The 24,878-nt window shown below is 38.7% G+C and overlaps 1 protein-coding gene across 1 annotated transcript in view; it reads left to right on the top strand.

Moving 5' to 3' along the window:
* LOC122816536 (myomesin-3-like) overlaps window positions 1-24,878 on the top strand; it is a 522,511-nt gene that overhangs the window by 395,381 nt on the left and 102,252 nt on the right. The window contains exon 19 of the mRNA XM_044089388.1: window positions 11,844-12,007. Within this exon, the coding sequence (XP_043945323.1) occupies window positions 11,844-12,007 (164 nt within the window). The remainder of the gene's footprint in view (window positions 1-11,843; window positions 12,008-24,878) is intronic.

Here is a 24,878-nt window from a genome sequence, read left to right on the forward strand (position 1 = left end):
CTTGAGCTGCCAGTAGCATTCTCCCTGAAAACAGAAAACATTTTTATTGAGAACATGTTCAGCCATACAGACCAAAAATGTGTTGAAGCCTATGGGATAGAGTTGGGCTTTGTCTAATCAAAACTTAAGGGCTTCCAATCCAGCCCAATGTGGTATGTTGGTGTATAGAGCCTTGACATCCAGGGTGCAGAGTAGCCAGTCAGGTTCTAGTTGGTTGTCAGCAATAATGTGTAGAAATTGTGTGGTGTCCTGTATTCTAGCATGAATCAGGCTTAGTAGTGGTTTAAGATATAATGTGAGGAACTCAGATAATGGTTCCATCAATGAACCCATACCAGATACAATTGGTCTTCCAGGAGGTTTGTTAAGGCATTTGTGTATCTTGGGTAGCAGGTATAGTGTTTTTTTCTGCGGATTATGGACCGTGAGATGTGTCTTCACTGTGTCGGATATGATACCCTCAGAGACAGCCAGGTCCAAAAAGTTATCAATTTCCCGCTTGAAATTAGGAGTGAGGTCAATAGGCATCTTCATGTAATGGGAAGGGTTGGAAAGTTGTCCATTTCCCTCCCCCAGATAATAATCCGTGTCCATGTTAACTACCGCCCCACCCTTGTCAGCCTGAGTGATGACAATATTTGTATTGTCCCTAAGCTGTTGCAGTGCCTGTTGTTCAGTATTAGTTAGATTGTGTTTCAAGGGCAAAAAATGATCCAACTTGAAGTGTATATCCCTAAGTACTGCTTGTTGAAAAACAGCTACATTCCAGTTCATGGGTGGTACAAAGTTAGATTTATGAAATTTGAATTCATTAGATCTTTGAGAATCAGATCTAGACCCAAAGAAAAGTTTGAGGTTGGTCCTGCGGCAAAAGTCATTAATGTCATTAACTATGTCAGATTCATAGACAAAAAACCCAGGAACAAAATTCAGACCTTTATTCAAAGGTTTCTTTTAGTCCGCTGTTAAAATAGTTTGAGAAATATTCAAAATATTACCATCTATTGTCTCATAAGTGTTTGTATAAGACCCTCGATTGTGTCTATCTTTGTACCTTCTATGCTTTCTCCCACCCCTCCTCCTAATGTGTTTAAAGGGTGGGCCTGATTCTTGGATTTTTTGGGAACCGGGGATTCCCCAGTGTTAGTCCCTTCAGTGTCTGTAGTGGGGGAATCATCTGCTGATGTACTGCTGTATGTATGAGACCCCTTCAATATGGATCTAGGTCTTTTTTTTTAATTCCTACCAGGGTTCTGTCTGGTATCTATAAATCTAACATTTTTGGTTGTGTCAAAAGGTCGTCTCCTTTGATAATTGGTTAAGTCTCTGTTGAATTTTTTTAATTTTTTTGTCCTTAATCTGTTTTTCAAACACCAGCAGGTCTTTTGACAGCTTATTGAGGCATATAGAAAATTGTGAGTTTCCCTCATAAACTTTGACTTCCCCACACAGGTCACCAACCTCCTTAATGTTGGTTTCGATAGTTCACTCATAATATGAACTTAATATTCGAACAAAGTTCATAGACGCCTGTTGTTGGGCTAGATACCATTCATTGGTCAACGTTTCATCAATTTTACTTACTTGAGGTTGAGTTTTAATTCTCAAACCCCTGGGGGTTAATTCCTTGTTCATATAGGTTTTAAAGAGCCTCAAATGCCATATGTTTGACCTCAAACTTTTCATGCTTTTACTAAGTTTGTGAAAAGCACTATTGCAGCCGTCAACTGGATCTGTTAATTATGGAATACCATCCTCATTTGGTATACCAAAGAAACCAATGTCATTTTTGTCGGCACAAAGCCCTTGAAGTATTGTTTCTAGATCCATGACAATAAGTTGTAGAGTAATGGGTCTTTTCAGACCACAGAAAAAATGTGGATGTTTGTAGGAGCAAGTCAGAAAAATGGTATATGCTGTAAGCTGTCAAAAGTACTGGGAAAAAAATCCCTATATATCCAGTCCAATAAAATAAACCAACTTATCAGAGAGGCAGTCCTAGTACCTACCAAAAGATGGTGCCAGTAAATCTGGTTATATATAGTAGTGACCAATAAACTATGGCCACAAAGCGATATAAATAGAGAATACAATTCGATATAATAGTTGGCTTCAGCTAGAATCCTGATAGGAAATTATAAATGTACAAGCATAGGTGATTGGAGTTTTCTTGATGAATATTAATGATTTGAAGAACTTTAAGATGTTCTAATTAATATAAAAAATGGTTCCAAAAGGCTTATTGTTGTTATTGTGTTTAAAAAGACTGTTTCATGTATTCTGCATTTGAAACTGCTAGGTGTGGTGTCTCATCAGGGTAAAAATAAAGCCTTATAGTTATTAAGAAGTTCTTGGAATGTTTCGATAGGTACTACAATCTGGTTCCAAAATGCTGGTATTATTTAATCCTAATATAAATGTGGTCAATTTGGCCTATAGAGGTTACTCAAACTGAGTGGGTGCCAGAGTATGGCAATAACCACCAACCTAGGGCAGGGTGATAAGTATTATTCATGTAGTAATCCAAAGGTGTAAACATTCATATACAGTCATCAAACATGAAAAGAGAAAAACATACATGTTGTCCCACCCCGTAAAACAATATTGCAAGTTAGCTCAGTGTTAGTCAATCTGGTTCTAGTGGTATCTATTATGATCTAGAACTACCAAAACAATCTGTCACTTTATATCTAATTTGACCAATCTCTTAATCACACCATGGCAATGAATGTGTGTAGTCCCATCATAACAGTATAAACATGCAGCTTGAAAGTACGTGAAATGATGGTTCTTATATGTTAGATAATTGTAGAAGCTATTAAATGCAGTTGTAGCATTCCACTTTTGTATAAAGCCCAACAATTTGAATAATGGTTCTTATGTATTAATTAACTATAGAGGCTATTAAATGTAGTTATAACATTCCACATCTGTATAAAGACCAACAATTGTCCTACTGATGAGAAACCAAATAATATCCCAGCTTTGTTCCAAACACGATGTTGCCACATCCAGTTCCATGCAACAATGGCCCCAAAGTTCTTAATTTAGTGTCTGGAGTCCGACATAAACCCCATCATATATATCTGGTTTATCAAAACCATATAGATAGTATCAACAATGTCCAGAATTAGTTCAGTTCCCAATAAATGCATCCAAGTAAGCTAATTCGAATACTTCCATAAGGAGATTTGTAATTCCACGACCATGTTGTAGCCAAAATAGGTTCCGTATTTACATCCAACAGACCACACTAATTGTTGCCATAAAACAGCTACACATCCATCAGAAAAGCACCCGTTGACACATATAATCATATATAACTCTTCCTACCATAAGGTTGGCTCCCTCAGCAAGAAAAAACAAGGTGGCTGTCCAAAAATACTGTAAGGCTTCTCCAAGTGCAGGCGTTTGTAACCTGATATTAATCATATAAGCATACTGACAAAAAACCTTTAGATAGGATATTTATAGACCAAATATTAGAGAAACAGTACCATATATTTATATAGCAACATAGCGTCCGCTTCCATTCTTAAGATAGTGAGAATATGGTCAGAGCATAAAAAATGAGGTTGAGGCATGAAAAAATAAGGTTTCCCAACAGTATGTTATTGCCAAAAGCAGTTCCGTTTCACTATCTGCCCAAAAAAACACTGATTTTTGCAAAAAAAAACAGCTACACATCCAAAATGAAAACCCTCATTCATATATAGATGTTTGCACCATGTGGTATACGCCCTTAATGAAAAAAACAAAAGGAGCCGTAAAAACAGCACTGTTAAGCTTGACCAAATGCAAGCATACGTGAGTAAAGAGACCCAGTATACACAAGCAAATCAAAAAGCCCTTAGTAGAATGATTCCAGCCCAAATAATTATTGAAATAGTACCTTGTGTTTGAGAATCAACATGGTGTCCGTTCCAAACATAATGTGAAGAATTTTGTTGTCGTATTATTCAAGTAAAACCCCGCTCAACCAACTTGTAGAATAGTATGATGAATAGATCCAAAATCATCCAAAACTCACTGTGAGTACTAGCAATCCATGGGAAACCTGGGATAGTCCTGAGTAGCAGAAAGTACCTCCACTACAGGCACCGATTGTGCTAACACTGGAAAGTCCACAGCAGAGTGCAGGAAGACAAGGTCAGAAAGAAACTCTCTGCAAGTAGGACCCAGGTGCAAGGCAGGAAACAGTACAAGTAGACCAAATTGCCAGCACCAAATGCAGTGAAAAGCATCAAATGAGGCTAATAAATTAAATACATTTATTTTTACATCGTAACCCTTCACCAGAAAAAACACTGATAGGATTTTTGATATGAAATTCTTTGGCAATTGCAGCAGTGATTGAGTGGTGTACCTTGCAACGTGTCAAAGTTTATGAGGGACACTCACAATTTTCTATATGCCTCAATAAGCTGTCAAAAGAACTACTGGTGTTTGAAAAACAGATTAAAGACAAAAAAATTAAAAAGTTCAACAGAGACTTAACCGATTATCAAACGGGATGACCTTTTGACACAACCAAAAATGCTAGATTTATGGATACACGACAGAACCCTGGTTGGAATTTTAAAAAAAGACCCAGATCCATATTGAAGGGGTCTCACATGTACAGCAGTACGTCAGCAGTTGATTCCTCCACTACAGACACTGAAGGGACTAACACTGGGGAATCCCCGGTTCCCAAAAAATCCAAGAATCAGACCCACCCTTTAAACACATTAGGAGGAGGGGTGGGAGAAAGCATAGAAGGTACAAAGATAGACACAATCGAGGGTCTTATACAAACACTTATGAAACAATAGATGGTAATATTTTGAATATTTCTCAAACTGTTTTAACAGAGGACCAAAAGAAACTTTTAAATAAAGGTCTGAATTTTGTTCCTGGGTTTTTTTGTTGATGAATCTGACATAGTTAATGACATTAATGATCTTTGCCGCAGGACCAACCTCAAACTTTTTTTTGGGTCTAGATCTGATTCTCAAAAATCTAATAAATTCAAATTTCATAAATCTAACTTTGTACCACCCATGAACCGGAATGTAGCTGTTTTTCAACAAGCAGTACTTAGGGATATACACTTCAAGTTAGATCAGTTTTTGCCCTTGAAACATAATCTAACTATTACTGAACAACAGGCACTGCAACAGCTTAGGGACAATAAAAATACTGTCATCACTCAGGCTGACAAGGGTGGGGCGGTAGCTATCATGGACATGGATTATTATCTGGGGGAGGGAAATGGACAACTTTCCAACCCTTCCCATTACATGAAGATGCCTATTGACCCCACTCCTAATTTCAAGCGGGAAATTGATAACTTTTTGGACCTGGCTGTCTCTGAGGGTATCATATCCGACAAAGTGAAGACACATCTCACGGACCATGATCCTCAGAAACAAACACTATACCTGCTACCCAAGATACACAAATGCCTTAACAAACCTCCTGGAAGACCAATTGTATCTGGTATGGGTTCATTGACGGACCCATTATCTGAGCTCCTTACATTATATCTTAAACTACTACTAAGCCTGATTCGTGCTAGAATACAGGATACCACAAAATTTCTACACATTATTGCTGACAACCAACTAGAACCGGACTGGCTACTCTACACATTATTCCTGACAATCAACTAGAACCGGACTGGCTACTCTGAACCCTGGATGTCAAGGCTCTATACACCAACATACCACATTGGACTGGATTGGAAGCCCTTAAGTTTTGGTTAGGCAAAGCCCAACTCTATCCCATAGGCTTCAACACACTTTGGTCTGTATGGCTGAATATGTTCTCAATAAAAATGTTTTCTATTTTCAGGGAGAATGCTACTGGCGGCTCAAGAGCACCGCTATGGGAGCATCTTTTGCTCCCATATATGCAGACCTATTTATGGGATACATTGAGGAGCATCTCATCTATGATTCTACACACAATCTATATCTTGAGGAACTTGACATTTGGCATAGATATTTGGACGATTGTTGGTTGGTTTGGCATTCGGATGAGGAATATTTGGCAGAATTTGTACTATACCTCAACCAGAACAAATGGGGTATTGAATTTACTTCTACCCATAATAAAAATGAGATAAACTTTTTAGATGTGACCATAACTAGGAATCCAGATGACACTTTACAAAGTAAAACATTCTGTAAATACCCCCAGTACAACAACTTACTACATGCAACAAGCATGCACCCCAACCACATCATCTGAAACATACCCAAATCTCAATTCCTCAGGATTCGCAGAATCTGTTCCTCAGAAAATGATTATGAAGAATCCCAACAGGATCTGGCCAACAGGGTTAGAGCCAGACATCCGGGGTGCCCAACAAGTTGCTCTCAACTCCACCAGAACCTCCCTTCTTAGATACCGTGATAAGACTCGGATTGAACAGGATGAATCCATCCGGTACATCACAACATTTGGATGTAACATCAACCTAATCAGGAATGTTATGTCCAAACATTGGAACATTCTTACAGCCAATGAGGAGCTCACACCTTGGATTGGTGATGTATGTAAGTATGGATACAGAAGAGGGAAGACACTTGGGTCATTTTTTTCACACTACAAGAGGGTCAGTTCGGCTGGAGCCATACACCACCAACTAACCATGACAGGTGATAAACTATGGGGCACCTACCATTATGGTCATTGTTCATCATGTCCATTTATTTTTACATTGAAACACTTCACCAGCAAAAACACTGATAGGATTTTTGATATGAAATTCTTTGACAATTGCAACAGTGATTGGGTGGTGTACCTTGCAACGTGTACATGTAGTTCATTTTATGTTGGACAGACATCACAACCACTTTGATTACGCATGTCTGAGCACCATAGTGACATACGAACCAAGAGGGAGACCAATGCCCTATTTAGACACTGTATACAACACAATTCAGCCAGATTCCAGTTCACCATTATTGACAGAATTCTTGGTGATAGATCCAATAAACAAGGATGGCATTCAATTCTCACCAAAAAAGAGAAGTATTGGATCATTAAACTGGGTGCTTTATTTTCACCCGGTTTGAATGATCATTTATAATAATATTATATGTTTTATTTTAACTCTACTAATTACAATGGACAATAACTATGTGGTTGTTTTATTGTATAACTTTTTATTCTCTCTTTATTTTCCATACAGGAAACAATTTGAATGTTGGGAAGATCACTTTGGGAATAATTCTACTGGATGATTCATGCTACATATGTGTGTGTGTGTGTGTGTGTGTGTGTGTGTGTGTGTGTGTGTGTGTGTGTGTGTGTGTGTGTGTGTGTGTGTGTCACTTCAAAGTTGCTATTACTTTCATTCCCACTGAGGAAGGCCTGTTGGCTGAAACTGGTCTGGGTTGTTTATTACATTTAAATAAAAACCTATGCATTTAATGTATTAGCCTCATTTGATGCTTTTCACTGCATTTGGTGCTGGCAATTTTGTCTATTTGTACTGCTTCCTGCCTTGCACCTGGGTCCTACTTGCAGAGAGTTTCTTTCTGACTCTAACTGGACAAAACCAAAACCATTAGAAAAACTAACCAGCTCTTTGTTTCCTTTCACCCCAGTGCCTTGGGCAAGGCAGTCTCCAAACAAACCATTATATGCTGGCTCAGGAAAGCTATTTGCCTCTGGTACTCCCACCATGGAAAAGAACCCCCAGTGGGAGTAAAGGCCCATTCCACTAGAGCTGTGGCTGCTTCTGGGGCCTTCATGAAAGGTCTGGACATGACATCCATTATGGAAGCAGCCACATAGGCCACTATCCATACTTTCACCAAACATTACAAACTTGACCAAGTTTCCAGAGCTTGGACAGGATTCAACAGAGCAATCCTGCAGGAACATGTAGAATCCTCTTCAACAACTACCAACCTCTCATCCACATAAGCTGTGGTACGCTCCCACATCTAGAATACTGCAACATAGGACTAGAAGAACATAGAATACTTGTGTAAAATCTTACCATAACCATAGATGTCCTTCTCTTCCATGTTGCAGTATTCCTTCCCACCCACCAATACCCCCAAGTCTCTTTCCTTTACCTGGCCTATCCATACTACAGTAGGATACCAGGTCACACACTTGAAAACCACTAGCATTCTTCCTGCTGGGCCTTCTTCTCTGCCTGCTGGCCTGCAAGTTCTGAGGATTGTCCTTGCAGACATCACATTTAAGGCCCCTGGTTTATGGCCTTACATGTGATGTCCCACGCACACTGCAACAGCCAAGCTGAAGCTTTTGTATAGGAGCAGACGTACAAGTCACCTGAGGGCAGAAAATCCCACATCTAGAATACTGCAACATGGAAGAGAAGGACATCTATGGTTATGGTAAGATTTTATACAACTATTCTTTAAACTTTCATGGAACTGTTCTATAGAGGAATAGGAAAGGCTGCATGAGAACGGAGTTCCAGAAACTTGGAAGTTCATACTCTTGGGGTTAGGTATATAGGAAGTGGATGAGTGGAGAGAACAGGAGAAAATGTTGTCACTGCATGAGGGAGTATGAGTAAGGAGTATTATTGGTACAGGCAGGAATTGTAAGAAATGTTGGAGAGAAGACAAGACAAAGGTCAATATCTGAGAACATATAGGTAGGTGCTGTTACCCAGGTGGATAAAAAAGGTAGACAAAATGTAATGAAGAATAAAGGAACAGGAGAAGGTAGTGAATGATATACTCAATGATAATATTTATAATATTCATAAGTGAATTGTATTAGTTCTGATGTGGGAATTATGTCATAATGTATGCCTCATGTTTCATTAAAATATATGTCCTATCTGGGATTGTAGTTAAAAATGGATGGTTGTCCCTCCCAAAGGAGGGTGGTGGTTGGGGAAAACATAAGTGTGAAGTAATAGTATTGTGTTGCAATTTAAATGTTGCCATATCTATATAAAAATAATATTATGTTAAGTACTGTTATGTAAGGTGTACTTATATATGTATTAATATTGTACAAGTGCTGACAACAGGAAAAGAAAATATTTTGGTGTTTTTGAGTGATGGTTATATTGTGTATTTTGAAATGTTAAAAAAAAGAATATCAAAAATATGTTTTAAGAAATATTACTTGATTGGCATATGAGTAGAAAAGTCCAATATCTTCTTTAATGTTGACTTAAAACTCTGTAAATATATAAATATGTAAGCAATGCCTTATAATTTGGCCTACTGTGCATTACTAACACCGATCATATATTTATTACTAACCTTTTCATTCAAGTACTACTAACTTTAAACATGTTTACCATCTTAAAAATGAAGCTTTCAAACCTTTTTTTCTTTAATCTACATGAATCTGTTTGAGTTTGTTATTACCTTAATGTTAGGTTATACCTAAAAAGGTTCCTGGACCAGACCACCTACACAGTTATCACATGCTAATCAATAAAATGGCACACAAGAAAAGTAAAGAACTGAAATCTCTACATCAAATCTTTTATTTGCTCATTTCTTCCCTACCAAGTTGAATAAATTCCCACTTTCAGCAGGAACTACAGAGGATATAACAGGGTTCAAACACGAAATTAAGAATCTCTTTCTTCAAAGTATAGACTGTTCACAATGCCTTCAAACATAACTGGTGCTTTTTTCATATCTGTTAAATCTTACTCACTGACACATATCCTACTAAATGTCTCTGTGTTATCCATTGTAATTTTTTTACCTTGAATGGATCTGTTTTGCAAAAGAACGTTATCAGAGCAGTAATCACCTAATGCACATAGAAAGAATCAGCATGCAAAGGAATTGAATATAAAATATCATCTGCCATTTGATGGCAGCCCTCTGTATATGTAGTCTTTGAAGTTATACTTTATAGGTTCATAGACAAGTACTAGGCTAGCTGCCGATGTCAGCCATTTTAAGCCTACCCAGTTTCACCCAAAGATGAGAATCAAGCTCTGTACTCTGTGTTTGGGGGTAAACACCTTAGTCATTGTGCCAGCCCTCCTTTCATGACATTCATAGACTTCTCCTGACAAACCTACACTATGGGTGGAATTCAGAAAGGGGTACCATGAATGGGAAGCCCTAACATGGACAGAAAACACAGGCAGATGCCCTTTCTTATTCAGAAACAGGCCCACTTCATCAGTTGTTGTTGTGTCTTTTGGCTTTTCCCGGTTAGGGGTCGCCACAGCGTAACTCCGGTCCGCTAATGATTGGCAGTAGATTTTTAGGTGCCGAGTTGCCGGCCCTGACGCACAACCTTCAACGAAGGTACGCCCATTCATGCATGTCTCCACACAGAAGACGCTCTAGCTGAGAATCGAACAGGACAACGTTGTACTGTGAGGTGACAACGCTACCGCAGCACCACCACCGCTTCTAAATATTTGATAAAAATCATTCTGGTGGGCCATCTCCATGATCCTGCTGCTGCATGCTAATAAGGTACTTCAAGGGAGTGGTCTATGCTAATTAGTCATGTATTCTCCCCCTGGAAATGCCTGGAGATAGGAATTCACACAGCCAAGCCAAGCATTGCTGGACTGCATAACTTAGCATGGTCAAAATGCTGCATTCCCGAATTACTTCCAGTGGGAGAAACAATGTCACAAGTAAGTGTCAGGGACTTTAGCAGAGATATAGTGGTGGGGTCTGTGTGGGGACATGCTGCAATGTGGCAGTGAGTCTCCATGTCTGCAGGAATAAAGTGGTCAGGTGACTGTGTGTGCATGTGTGTCTGTGTGTGTGTGTGTGTGTGTGTGTGTGTGTGTGTGTGTGTGTGTGTGTGTGTGTGTGTGTGTGTGTGTGTTTGTGTGTAAGAGAGAATGAGACAGAGAGACAGTGAATGAGGGGATAGCTGTGCCAGCAAGATGCTTGGGCAACATGTAGTAATTACTGCTAAAAAGTGCTATTTAGGACTGGTGTAATTATACCCAGTTCAGAAACATACACATTTTAAATATTTCTGTAAATTGCAACTTTTGTATGCTTCAGTTTACCCGAGTATTGGGATATTTTTTATGAATCCCAGCCTATTTGTCTACATTTTGCAATTATTTTGTGTAGGAATTATACTATGTACCTCTGAACTGCTTTTCTTTTTTTTTGAATGTTCAAGTCTTTGTTGACTTTGTTATAGTGACTAGTTTATAATTATCATTTTAAATTTTGTAAATATTTATGTTTCTGCTCTTAGAATTTGTATTTGTGTTCTTAACAACTAAGTCCCGTTTAACTTTTTTGTAACTTTTACAAATACTACTGCAAACGTTTTAAACATGGTTCTGAGCTACTTTCAGACAAGTATTAACAGACTATTTGTAAGACAGTAAGTCATTATTATTCCTACTCAGATTCTACAGATGTTGAGAAAAAAGACATACTCACTGTTTCTCCAAGCTAGATGGAAATCTGTTTCTGCTTAGCAGAAAAAATGGATGGTCATTTCTTTAGTCACATGCTATCTGTTCTTCACTTACCCTACCATGAATCTCATGTTTTGTCACTACAGTCTTGCTAGGATTCAAATTACCTGTCTAATTAGCCCCAGGATCCTCTATCCTGAAAGGCATTCAATTCTAAATCACTTGAACTAAGACTGTCATCCACTTTCATGTGTTTCTTGAGGGAGACTGAAAAACATTGCTCCCTAAAGATGAATTGTTTGACCTCAGAAAACTCCTCAGACCTGTGCATGTCTAATGAATGGCAAAGCATGACAAATTATAACGTATAATTATGTTTTATTTAGTTTCCTTCTCCCATGGGTTCCAAATGAATTATGGGTTTATAATAATAAAAATGCATGCAGTTTCTTATTAACTTTTGTTATTTATTTTTGATGCACAGAGAGAAGAAGTTGGATTCTTCACAGAGAATTAAGATTGGAAGCAGTCCAACCCAGGTATGGATGCATATTGGCAATCCCACTGAAGCAGATAAAGGCAAATACACACTAGAACTTTTTGATGGAAAAGAAAAACATAAACGAACATTGGATCTCTCAGGACAAGGTATGTAGAGGGCTTACAGTTTGAAGGATGATAAAAAGAAGTTAAGAGCATGCTATAAAACCAGAGAGAATGAGGTTTGTAGGAATGAAACATTAAAATAAACAAATCTTTTGTGCCTCTAGTAATTTGCCATGCTATCTGGAGTCTGCTTTTGTAGTCAGTCTAAATGTAATAATCTGTTAGAGAGATGATTTTCCAGTTGCATATCCGTGTAAATATAATAATCTGCTAGCGATATGATTTTCCATTTGCCATATCTTATCATCCATAAAGACCCAAAGGAAGAAATGATCCAGTGCTAGTAATATTTATATTTGAAGAGGATGATACATAGACGGTTAAAGATATACAAAAGCAGGTCACCAAACAGTCCTTTTGCATTAAGTTTTGGAACACGTGTATGAAACTCAGGATTGCTAAAAATGTTACAGCCTCTATATAAATTATACAGATTTACCAGATATACCAGTGGGAAGACATAGCACCTCCTCACCCCCACCTCTATAGGATTGTCTACGGTCTGTCTGCCTCATTAACAAAGCTCCAGTGATATTGCACTTTGGGGTACTTTATATATAATTGCAGTAATCTAGTTCTGTGTTTTTGCAAAACTTAGCATTTTTGACTAATCCTAAATTTTGCACTTTGTGAGTGTGATGATTTAAATGCCAAAGAACCAGTTGGTAACCAAATGTTATGCTACCTAAACCTAACACAAATAACGTCAGAACTTCAACGCCAAAATGTAGCTTTGGCACCTGATTCCTGCCTTTCACTACCAGTTTACTATATGGTTAATGAAACATGTCAATCAACAGGGGGCTGAGAGGGGTAGGAGGGTTTGATGGTCAGGCAAAATAAGTCCCAAATCACAAACTAAAAACAAGAAAACAAGAAAAAAAATGCAAAAAAGGCTCCAGCGTTTAAAATCCAAACGTGTTTAATCAACAAACAACTGCACATAAGCGCTTTCGTTCAAACACTATTACATTGAACTTCTTCAGACAATAATATGCAGTTCCATCATTCATTTTATACTAAAAACATTCCCAATAAATCAATTATGCACTTGGAAAGTAGCGCCCATTTAAAGGAACAGGTCCACAAATCAAATGTAATAAAAAATTAAGCAGTCATGATGTTCATCTTACAAGTGTTTTTATTTTAAGAAAACAAGACAGGGAACATTTTTTTATTTAGACCTGGAAAGGAAAATGCATTCAATTTCAATTGCCACAACAATTCTCTTAATTCCAATTCCAAAGCCCATGGTCCCCGTCTGATGTTTTTTCCCACTTGGTCAATTACTGTATATTTATAAGTATGGTCAAAATTTTGTTCAACATGTCTAGCTAGAGCATTATTTAAGTTGGTTTTATTAATGCTGTATTGATGCTTTTATTTTAGTATAAAATGAATGATGGAACTGCATATTATTGTCTGAAGAAGTTCAATGTAATTGTGTTTGAGCGAAAGCGCTTACGTACAGTTGTTTGTTGATTAAATATGTGTTTGGATTTTATACATTGGAGCCTTTCTTCCATTTTTTCCCCCTTGTTTTCTTGCTTTTAGTTTGTGATTTGGGACTTATTTAGTTTGTTTTTAATGGAACAAGAGACGCTATCCAGCTCACAAAGTCTATTTTCAATGGGACCATCTGGAACTGATACAGAAACTAATGTGGCCGTTCTAATTCAGCGGTTGTCCCAACGAGTGGAAGATCTTACAGCCCGAATTGAAGTCCATTCTACTAAACCAGAACAGGTTGAGTTATTTCAAACAACAGTATTGCTGCATCTCCTCTTGCTGCGCAAGCATCTGGCAGTAATGCTACCTCTATTTCCGTTGGTAATAATTCTTGTGGTCCATCGTATAATGATAGGCGAAGCCTTCAACAGGTGCCAGTTGAAACTGACCGGAATAGACAATCATTGTGTGGATCAGGTTCATGTGGTAGCATCTATTCCTACTGCCACTAATGGTAATTTACCTATACTTAAAATTGGCTAAAGGAGCCTAACTTTTTAGTTTCTAATGGCGTTAATCTTAATACTAATGACTCAATGGTGAGTGCGCCCAGACAGAACTTCCAACATAATATTGTCACTAGATTAAAGCAGTTTGATTATAAAATGTTAAAAAATAAAAAACTTCAAACAGAAATTGTGTATCTGAGAGAATGTTTGAATCAGAAGCAGATACCTAAGGGACTTCGTCAATGGCGATATCCTAATGGGTTAGAAAAAAACTCTGCTTTCCACTGGGAACTCCTTCAATTATTCAACAGGCAGGTTTGCAAATTTATTGAATTGTTGATTAAACATTATAATTCGCAAGTGGACCTGCTTATTCAGGATGTTGAAATTCTGGAAACGGACATTCAAAAGGATAGTGACTTTAACCATTATAAATATGACTATTGCCATATTTATTCCAGTATAGAAGAGATCCTGATGAAAATTAAGATGAAACAAAATAAAAAAAACGTGAAAGGGATAAGGCAGAATATATGAAAGGAACTGCTTACCCATCCTCTCTACCTTCTCAAACTTGGGGGTTGGTTCAGATTAATATTAATGATAACTGCGTTAGAGAACGTAACTACTGTGGATGAACTTAGTAACCACTCCCCTAACCAGGTAGTATCCAATGATGAATCCTATGCATCAGTTGTAAGGCAGACCAATCGGTTAAAAGAGCATAATCAGCATGACACAGAGCCCATTCAGAACCAACCAGGTCCATCTAACCAGGATTTTCAGACAAGCAAAGGGAAGAACCAACACAACAATCAACACCAATAACAACGCCATCAGATATCGCGGAAACAGAGCCACAAGTGGAAATAAACCACTTGTATTCAGAGTACACCATTCCCATAATGGACATTTTCCTTCATGCAGAAGGAGATTGTTAGGATTTATAATTTCTCCTCATTTGGTGTCACTCTGGAACTAATACAGCTGTTATGCAAAGGACTCTCATTTGTTTCAGCAAAAAGAGCGGATGGCCCAAGGACTTTATTAGATTTTAAAGTATACTTACATAAGTTAAATTTAAGTATTATGTTGGGGGCTACCAATCTTTGTAACAGTGAACATAGGATTTCTAGTGTGTTTAATCCTCCTTTGCACCCAGTACTAAGCTTGTATGAAAAAATGTGCGAATTGGATTTAAGAGCGTGTTTAAATAAACCTAGAAATGAGAAATGTTCATAGGGACAACAACCTTACCCTTAACGAATGGGAACTGTTAACTGATTTGAGAACACGCAATATTAGGGTCATGAAACCAGATAAGGGTAGGAGTGTAGTATTTATGGATCGAGCAGATTATATAAACAGGATGTTGACCATTTTAAGGAGTGAAGCATATGTTAATGTGTCTCTGAATGAAGTAAATAGTGCTTATAGAAGAATCAGAGCCCATATTAATGAATTGTTTTTGGAATCATCTATTGATATTGACATTTAATTATTTGAATATTGCTGCTTCCTTGTTTCCTGTTATTTTTGGAATACCGAAAATACATAAAAATCTAGAAACCCCCCCTCTTAGACCCATAGTTGACGGGCGACAGTCCATTGCTTACAGTTGTGCTAAAGTTGTTGATAGTAAACTGAAAAAGTACCTCGATTCTGAAAAACAAATATGCCATGACTCCTGGAGTTTCCTTGAGGAAATAAACTTCCATATCACAGAAAATATGATTTTATTACTATTGATGTTAAAGACTTATATGCCGCAATACCTCGAGTTAGGTGTGAGTTGGATCACTGATTTTCTAACTATGAAGGGAGCTGAACACTGTGAGATTTATTTGATAGAGAGTCTTTTGGATATAGTGTTGAAAAATAATTTTATTATGTTTGGGAAAGAATATTTCCTTCAGAAGAGTGGGATAGCCATGGGATCACTATGTGGGGCCAGTTTTACCAACATAGTTATGGCGTACTGGGAGAAACATTTTATTTTTGAAAGTGCCCCTATAATGGAACAAATTTATCTGTATACCCAGTACCTATATGACATCTGCCTGATTTGGAAGGGTGACGAGGAGTCAGCAGTAAATTTTGTTGAATACATCAACAACACTACTGACTTCCAAAGCTTTACCCATCATTTCGATACTCATTCCATTGTATTTTGGATGTCCATCTAATCAAAGATGATTTAAACCACAGATATTTGACAAAAATGTATAGAAAGGCTACCTACTGTAATACCTTTCTGCACTTTGAGAGTGCCCACCCATATTATCAAAAGAAGGGTGTAGTGAATGGTCAATTGGTAAGTGCATCTTGTATGACATCATTAGATGAAGATTTTAGAGTAGAATGTAATAATCTAAAGGATATGTTCCTGAGGAGAGGGTATCCATCCGACCTTATTGGCGGACTGAGAATGGAAGTCCTAAATAAGAATAATATTGGTGATTTTGCCCCTATATTAAATCAGTCTGTTAACCCAACAAGTATTGAATTAATTTCCCTTGAAAGTTACATCACCGTACCACTTAATAATTCAGAAGTAAGTGTTGCAACAAACTTTGCAACTAGTTTTATAACTACTTTTCGACTGATATAAGGGAAATAAGAAAAATAATTTGTAAAAATTGGGTTATTCGTATGGAAGACCCTACTTTAAGATCAAAGGTTGGACATATACCACAAATAATCTTTAAGAAGGGAAGAATGTTGAAAGATTTACTTGAACACCCCTTGCCACCTATAGTATCAAATTTTGGGATGAAAAAATGTGGCTACTGTGCACATTGTAAATTCATCCTAACTGGAGATTCTGTTGTGATACGTGGGGTCCCATACAGTATTAAGGGGAAGTTTAATTGTAATTCCTTTGGTGTTATCTATTTGGCTCAGTGCCAGCAATGTACTTAGTTTTACATTGGTAAGACAGAACGATATCTTAAATAACGCATATATGAACATCAATACAGCATTAATAAAAACAACTTAAATAATGCTCTAGCTAGACATGTTGAGCAAAATTTTGAATATATAGTAATTGACCAAGTGGCAAAAAACATCAGCAGGGGACCATGGGCTTTGGAACTGGACTTAAGAGAATTGTTGTGGCAATTGAAATTGAATGTGTTTTCCTTTCCAGGCCTAGACAGAAATTGTTCCCTGTCTTGTTTTCTTAAACTAAAAACACTTGTAAGATGAACATCATGACTGCTTAATTTTTGTATCACATTTGATTTGTGGACCTGTTCCTTTAAATGGGCGTTACTTTCCAAGTGTATAATTAATTTATTGGGAATGCTTTTAGTATAAAATGAATGATGGAACTGCATATTATTGTCTGAAGAAGTTCAATGTAATTGTGTTTGAACAAAAGCGCTTACGTGCAGTTGTTTGTTGATTAAATACATTTGGATTTTAAATGTTGGAGCCTTTTTTACATTTTTTTCTTGTTTTCTAGATGGTCAGGCAGTTGGGACAAAAATAAATTCTTAAAATCACAGCTCTTTCAAGAGCCTTTATACTTATTTCTAATGTCTGCAGGTTGAGAGCTATTACAGGTAAAAATACCAAATGGCAGATGTGATTTTTTAGGAATCAAGTAAATGCTACAGATAATAAGAATGTTCTTATAGCTACTTTTCATGAATACATCTTTTATCTCTCTATATATATTTGTTACCTCTCAATCAGTCCTTAAGGTACAGTCTATTTCCTACTGGACTACTTCAATAAGCATGGCATTTTGTTTATTAGAGACATCCTGTAATTCTCCAGCAGTATAACAGAACAATTCAGCTTCCTCAGAAGTTCTGAGTTCCTCAAAAGTTCAGAGGAAATCCAGATACTATGGACGACAGCACTTAACTGATCTTTGTTCATGAGTTTTTTTGTAAGCCTTGTTTATTTGGAACTACTCTTTTTAGTTTATTGGTCATTTTTGTCTACAGTAGTTTATTTCCACCTTTGTTGTTATAATAACACAATTCACAGATGATTATATCTCAAAATGTCATTTTACTACAGCTTCTATTACTTCTGCAGGATACTTCTATTATACAACGCTTTTTCAACCAGTCAAATTGGTCAGTATAGTTTCCCCCATAAGTAAATGTCAAAGTTACTCACAAGGTAAGATTCCAAACCTCTATGTACCGAATAACATTTACAAGCATTGCACAAAACAGCTGAGAATATCAAACTTTTATATTGGTTCAATTCTTTTAGGTGACTCTATTGTCAGGCACACTGATGTTCCACTCACCAGGCTAAACAAGGAGAAAGTTACTGTCAGCTGCCTTTCAGGTGCCAGGATCTGCCACATAATGCATGCATTCAGGTCACTCCACAAAAAGTACAAATATGACTCTGTCATTGTCCATGTTGGTGTGAATGACCTGAGACGTACCTCCCTGGACTACATGAAAAGAGACATGGAGGAGCTCTCCGATCTTGTAGCCCAGGCAGGTATGACCCTAGCCCTGAGTAGCATTCTGCCATCACCCAGATGTATACCGCAGTACAAGGACAAAATTATTGACTTCAACAATTGGCTAAGCTTCTTGTGTCATTCTAAGGGGATCCAGTATCTGTGTGCCTGGGATGACATGATCAACAGACCACAATGCTTTGCCAGAGATGGCCTGCACCTGCCGCCCTTGGGATTCTGGATGCTGGCTAAGGCTCTTGCCACCCCTATAGTGCCTTTTTAAGGCAAGGTTCAAATGACAAATTCACCACATTAACAGGTACAAGCAAGCAAAATCTGAGGGTAATGCTACTCAATGTTAGAAGTCTAAACCTCAAAATGCATTCACTCGAGGCACTCCTTAAAATGGAGAACATCGACATCTGTGCAGTGAAAGAGTCCTGGTTCAAGGCTCCGGAGAGCACCCCTGCATTATCAGGCTATAATTCATACCACACCTTCCGGCCACCTAACCTGGACCGAAACACTAAAGGTGGAGGCGTGTCCATATTCATTAAGGATATTCACACCTCCAGGCTAGTTGCTCAGCATAATGCATCCAAGATTATCCAAGTGCAACTAGCTCTGGGCAAGACTGCAATCCAAATTGTAACTTGCTATGGATCCCCACCATGACCCAGGATTCCCACTCCTCATTTCTTGATATACTGGAAAATATTAGGGTACAACCCAACACCCTCATAATGGGTGATTTCAACTACCCCACCATTAACTGGGAAAACTACTTATGTACCAACTCTTGTGCTCAACGTTTTCTGGAATTCATAAATTCCAATGCCTTGGATCAACTTATCCACACCCCCACCAGGAGCATCAATATCCTAGAACTGGTCATTACCAACATGGGCGACCGGGGTTCCACACCAGAGGTCAATTCCTCATTGGTCAGATCTGACCACAAGCTAATCACCCTAGACATCCACATCCCACCCCCACCCCCCATTAGGGAAACCACCGTAAACATTTTCTCCAAAGCCAACTTCACGCTTCTTAAGACAGAAGTGGCAAACTTCATGACACCCATGCAGACAGACAATAGAGGTACGACTGCTGAATCCTACAAAAATGCACTTTATAAGCACTTACACAAGTGCATGGATCATGCTATCACTAACAGAACCAAGATGCTATCCTCCAAAAAAAGGAAGCCAATCTGGTGGTCCCCTGACATAAACAAACTCTACAACAGAAGAAAGAAACTGTTGCAAAAAAGAGTAAAATCCCATGATTGGAGAAACTCTCTGGTCAGCCTCAGTAAGAAGCTGAGATCCCTCATAAAATCCTCCAAAGCTAGTTACGAAAACAAAATTCCCACTGATTCTAAACACAACCACAAAGCATTCTATAACTATGTCAAGAATCTCAATGGCAACACTCAGATCTGCTCTGAGTTACAGCACAATGGCACTAAATATACAGAACCAACTGATATTGCCAACATCCTGGAAGATAGGATCAGTGCTAACTTTACCCCCCCCACCCCCTAAAGGGCCCATCTCTATACCGGAAGAATGCAAAGTTCCTGTAATCACAGCTGCACAGGCAAAAAACACACTCTCTAAAGCCAAGAACACAGCATCCATGGGACCTGACAACATCCCAGGCTGCATTCTACACAAACTGCAGAATGAACTGGTACCCCACCTAGGCACCATGTCCAGTCAATGCCTCACCTCAGGGTTTGTGCCCACTGAATGACACACAGCAGTGGTTATCCCACTCCACAAAGTGGGAGCCACCACGGACCCTGGAAACTACCGTCCCATTAGCCTAACGAGCCTGGTCTGCAAGGCCATGGAACGTATCATCATGGAACCTATAAACAAAGACATTGGTAATCTCCAAACTCTGGACCCCACCCAGTTCAGGTTTGTAAAAGGCAGATCATGTCTCCTAAGCCTGATAGACTTCTTTGAAGCAGTCACCAAAGCCGTAGATGAGGGTAAGGTGGTTCACACAGCCTATCTAGATCTCGCCAAGGCTTTCAACACCATCCCCCACTCTGGAATTATAGATAAACTCACTAAACAAGGTATAAATCCCTATGACACAAGATGGGTTGCCAACTGGCTCACTGACAGAACCCACACTGTGAAAGTAGCAGACTCCAAATCCGACTTCAGACCAGTGGCAAGTGGAGTACCACAGGTTTCAGTCCTGGATCCTCTCCTGTTTGGTATCTACTTTTCTGAAGTACAGGCTAACATGAAGGTCTTTGGCTAACGAAGTTCGCAGATGACTGCAAACTAGAAGCCATAATAGAAACTCCTAACAATGTGGGTGTCAAAGCCATGGCCTCAAGCTAAATGCCAAAAAGTACATTGTCATCCCTTTTGGTAAAAACTCTGCACCCATGAGCTACCACATAGGTGGTAGTCTACTTAACACTGAAAGTGTGATAAGAGACCTTGGGACACAGGTGGACAGTAGACTCTCCTTTGATAGTCACATCGCCACAGTAGTCAGGAAATCCTTCTATGTGACACACCTCATCACAAAAGGGTTCTCATCCAGGAAAAAAGAGGTCATTGTTCCCCTCTACTCGACACTCATTAGAACCATTATAGAGTACAATGCCCCTTTTGGCATGTACATCACAAGACATCTACAACAACTGGAAAGGCTGCAGAAATACCTCACAAAAAGGATTACCAGCCTCAAACAGATGCCCTACACGGACCATCTCAAAAACTCTAGCTTTACTCCGTCCCATATTGCCTACTCAGAGGTGATCTCTGCCTAACATACAAAGCTATGTCAAACCCAGAGCTGTTGGACATGCCCCACTTAAAGACACCCCAATCCCTCTGAGCTACACGCTCTAGGGACCTAAACCTTGTCACCACAATAAACAGAACATGCTGGAGGGATAGATTCCTGTCCCAGAGACTTCCCATACTCTGGAACAAACTACCTAGCTATATCAAACAAAGCTCCTCATTAGCACTTTTCAAGAAAAATCTTGATGATTGGATAGGAAAAAGGAAATTCACCCCAGGGATCACCTGGGGCACAGGAAAATAATTTTCGTGGGTGGCAAAAGCCAGGGTACCTTTTTTGGCTAGGCGTATATAGGCCCTAGGGCCAATAGCCTAGTACCTACCTATGAACCTATGACCCTGGGCCTCACATTTGGCCATCCTGACAATATCTGTGTTCCATTTTCATTCACCATAAGAGTGACAATTTGAGACACATTTTCATTCCCTTAGATCAACTTTTTTATGGATGACTTAAAATTGGGAGTTGAAAGCACAGCTACGAATGATTAAAACTTTCCAGATTACATAACAACAAACAAATGAATGATTTGAATGACCAGAAAACTAGGTTGAAAGATAGAGGTTATAAGAGCCATGATACAGAAGGATCACTCTCAAATATTTATACTTATAAGTCCACCACAGTGAGACCATATTTTTCTCAGGCAGTTGAACATTTAGATAATCCCGTTAAGCCAATTTGTGACATGATGCGTGTCCCCATGTTTTATGGGAGTAATATCAATATTATAACACATGTTGTGAAGAAATATTGGCCCATATTAACTAGTGACCTGACTATTAGAGAAATTGTAGATGTACCTAATTTCTCTTTTTAAGAATAAGAAAAATTTAAAATGTATGCTTTGTTATCCCAAGAAAGCAATTATAGACCAACAGAGGGGAGATCCACTAATTACATCTCCTTGCATGAAATGTAGTTTTTGTAGGTATATTGATTCTTCTGGTCAGTTTGTGCATCCAGGATTTAATAAGATTTTTAAATTTAAGGTAGCAGCTAGTTGTGATACTTTATTTGCTCTTGCGAAATGCTCTATGTAGGGAAAACGAATATACATCTTATATATATATATATATATATATATATCTATCTATATATATATATATATATATATATATATATATATATATATATGATATAAGGAGAGGCTGTCTTACAAATGCATTGGCCAAACATATACACAAGTATGGACACACACACACACACACACACACACACACACACACACACACACACACACACACACACACACACGTTTAAGTTTTTAGTAATGGAAAAAGTTACACTTGGTCATCATGGGGGCGAACATAGAGAATAGGACTGAGATTTCTGAAGCAAAATGGATAATTAGGCTAAGGGCTGATGTAGGATATGGCCCTAATGACAAGGTTCCATTACAATGTCTCCAAAGAGATAGACCATTAAATAAATGAAATTGGCTAGCTAAAAACAATGACCAGTTATACAGCCCTCAGTGCATAGTATATGGTGTATCTAAGCTGATACCACTTTAAATGCTTATTCTTGTTAAGCAAAATTTTTAATTGCATTTTCATGTGGGCTTCTGTGATTGGATGTGATTTTATGCTTTTAGCATTTAAACTACATGTATAGTTATTGTATTTGAACGTCAGATGAAGCAGTGTATTAAATGTGAAAGTGCTAAAGTTTTAGGTCTTTCAATAAATTATTTTACACCGCCTTGTTGTTTGATTCACTTATATGTTTTTTTGGAGTTCCATAAGAATGAATTTGGTCTTGATAAATGAGCAAAAGTAACATTTAAAAAGGAAAAGTTGCAGCACCAAGAAAATATTAACCTGGGACAGTAATATAAAAGAACTTAAGCATGAAAAGAGACATAGAGGAGCTCTCTGAGCATGTAGCCCAGGCCGGTATGACCCTGACCTTGAGTAGCATCTTACCCTCACCAAGAATGATGCCACAATATGAAGACAAGATGATCAATTTCAACAATTGGCTTAAGTGTTGGTGTCATTCAAAGGGGATCAAATGCCTGTCAGCCTGGGATGACATGCTTGACAAGCCACGATGCTTCGCTAGGGACGGCTTGCACCTGTCACCCCTGGGCTTTCGGATATTGGCAAAGGCTCTTGCTACCCCCATAGTGCCTTTTTTAGGCAAGGCTCAAAAGACAAACCCACCTCCATAGGTATCACAAGGGATAAGAAACTAAGAGTAATGCTACTCAACGCCAGAAGTCTAAACGTCAAGATGCACGCACTCGAAACTCTCCTTAGCATGGAGAACATCGATATCTGTGCAGTAACAGAAACCTGGTTCAAGGCTCCCGAGAGCACCCCAGCACTACCAGGTTATACCTCATACCATGCTTTTCGCCCCAAAACTTGGACGAACCACAAAAGGAGGGAGTATCAATATTCGTCAAAGATACCCACACCTCCAGGTTGGTGGCACACGAAGCATCAGAGACTATCCATGTGCAACTAACTGTGGGTAAAACTGCCTTCCAGTTTATAGCCTGCTACAGACCACCCTCCCAAACACAGGAACCCCACTTGGCCTTCCTGAGAATACTGGAAAATATGAAGGTCTCTCCAAACACCATTATATTGGGCGACTTCAACTACCCAAACATAGACTGGGAGCATTACTCTAGCTCCAACACCCTAGCCCAAAGGTTCCTAGAATTTATAAACTCAAATGCTATGGAACAACTTGTTACCACTCCCACAAGAGGGGAAAACATACTGGACCTGATCATCACCAACATGGGGACACTATGCTCCAGACCAGAAGTGTATCCCTCACTGGTAAGATCAGACCATAAACTAATCTCACTGGATATTCACATCCCGACCCCACCCCCTGCCCAGAAAACCACAGTGAAAAACTTCTATAAAGCAAATTTCACACGCCTCAAAACCGAGACAAAATCCTTCAAAGCCCCCGGGCCTGTGGAAAATACGGCCCAGACCGCAGAATCCTTTATAAACGCATTCTATGAACACCTCCAGGAATGCATGGATCATGCAATCCCAAATGAAACCAAGACCCAATCCTCCAAAGGCAGACGTCCTGTCTGGTGGACCCCAGCCATAAACAAACTATACAATAGAAGGAGGAAGCTACTACATGATAGAGCAAAATCCCAAAAAGGGAAGGCATCTCTGATCAGTATTAGCAAAAAACTACGGGCACTCATAAAATCGTCTAAGGCCAGCTTTGAGAGAAAAATTGCACAGGACACTAAGGATAATCACAAGGCTTTCTTTAGTTATGTTAGGAACCTGGGTGGGAATTCCCAGATATGCTCAGAATTAGTCCAAAATGACAAAAAATACACCGAGCCCACAGACATTGCCAACATCCTAGCTGACAGGTTCAGTGCAAACTTCTCCCCTCTCTCCCCACCAAAAGGACAAATATCTATCCCAACAGAGTGCTGCCCCCCTGACATCTCAGATGCTCAGGTAAGAGTCGCCCTCTCCAAAGCAAAAAACACAGCATCAATGGGACCAGATGGTGTCCCGGGCTGCGTCCTACATGAACTCCAAGAAGAGCTGAACCCAAACATAAAACTACTGTTCAGTCTTAGCCTTACTACAGGATATGTACCCAAAGAGTGGCG

This window comes from Protopterus annectens, chromosome 1.part1, assembly GCF_019279795.1.
Source record: "Protopterus annectens isolate FY-2018-M chromosome 1.part1, PAN1.0, whole genome shotgun sequence".
NCBI classification, from domain to species: domain Eukaryota; kingdom Metazoa; phylum Chordata; order Ceratodontiformes; family Protopteridae; genus Protopterus; species Protopterus annectens.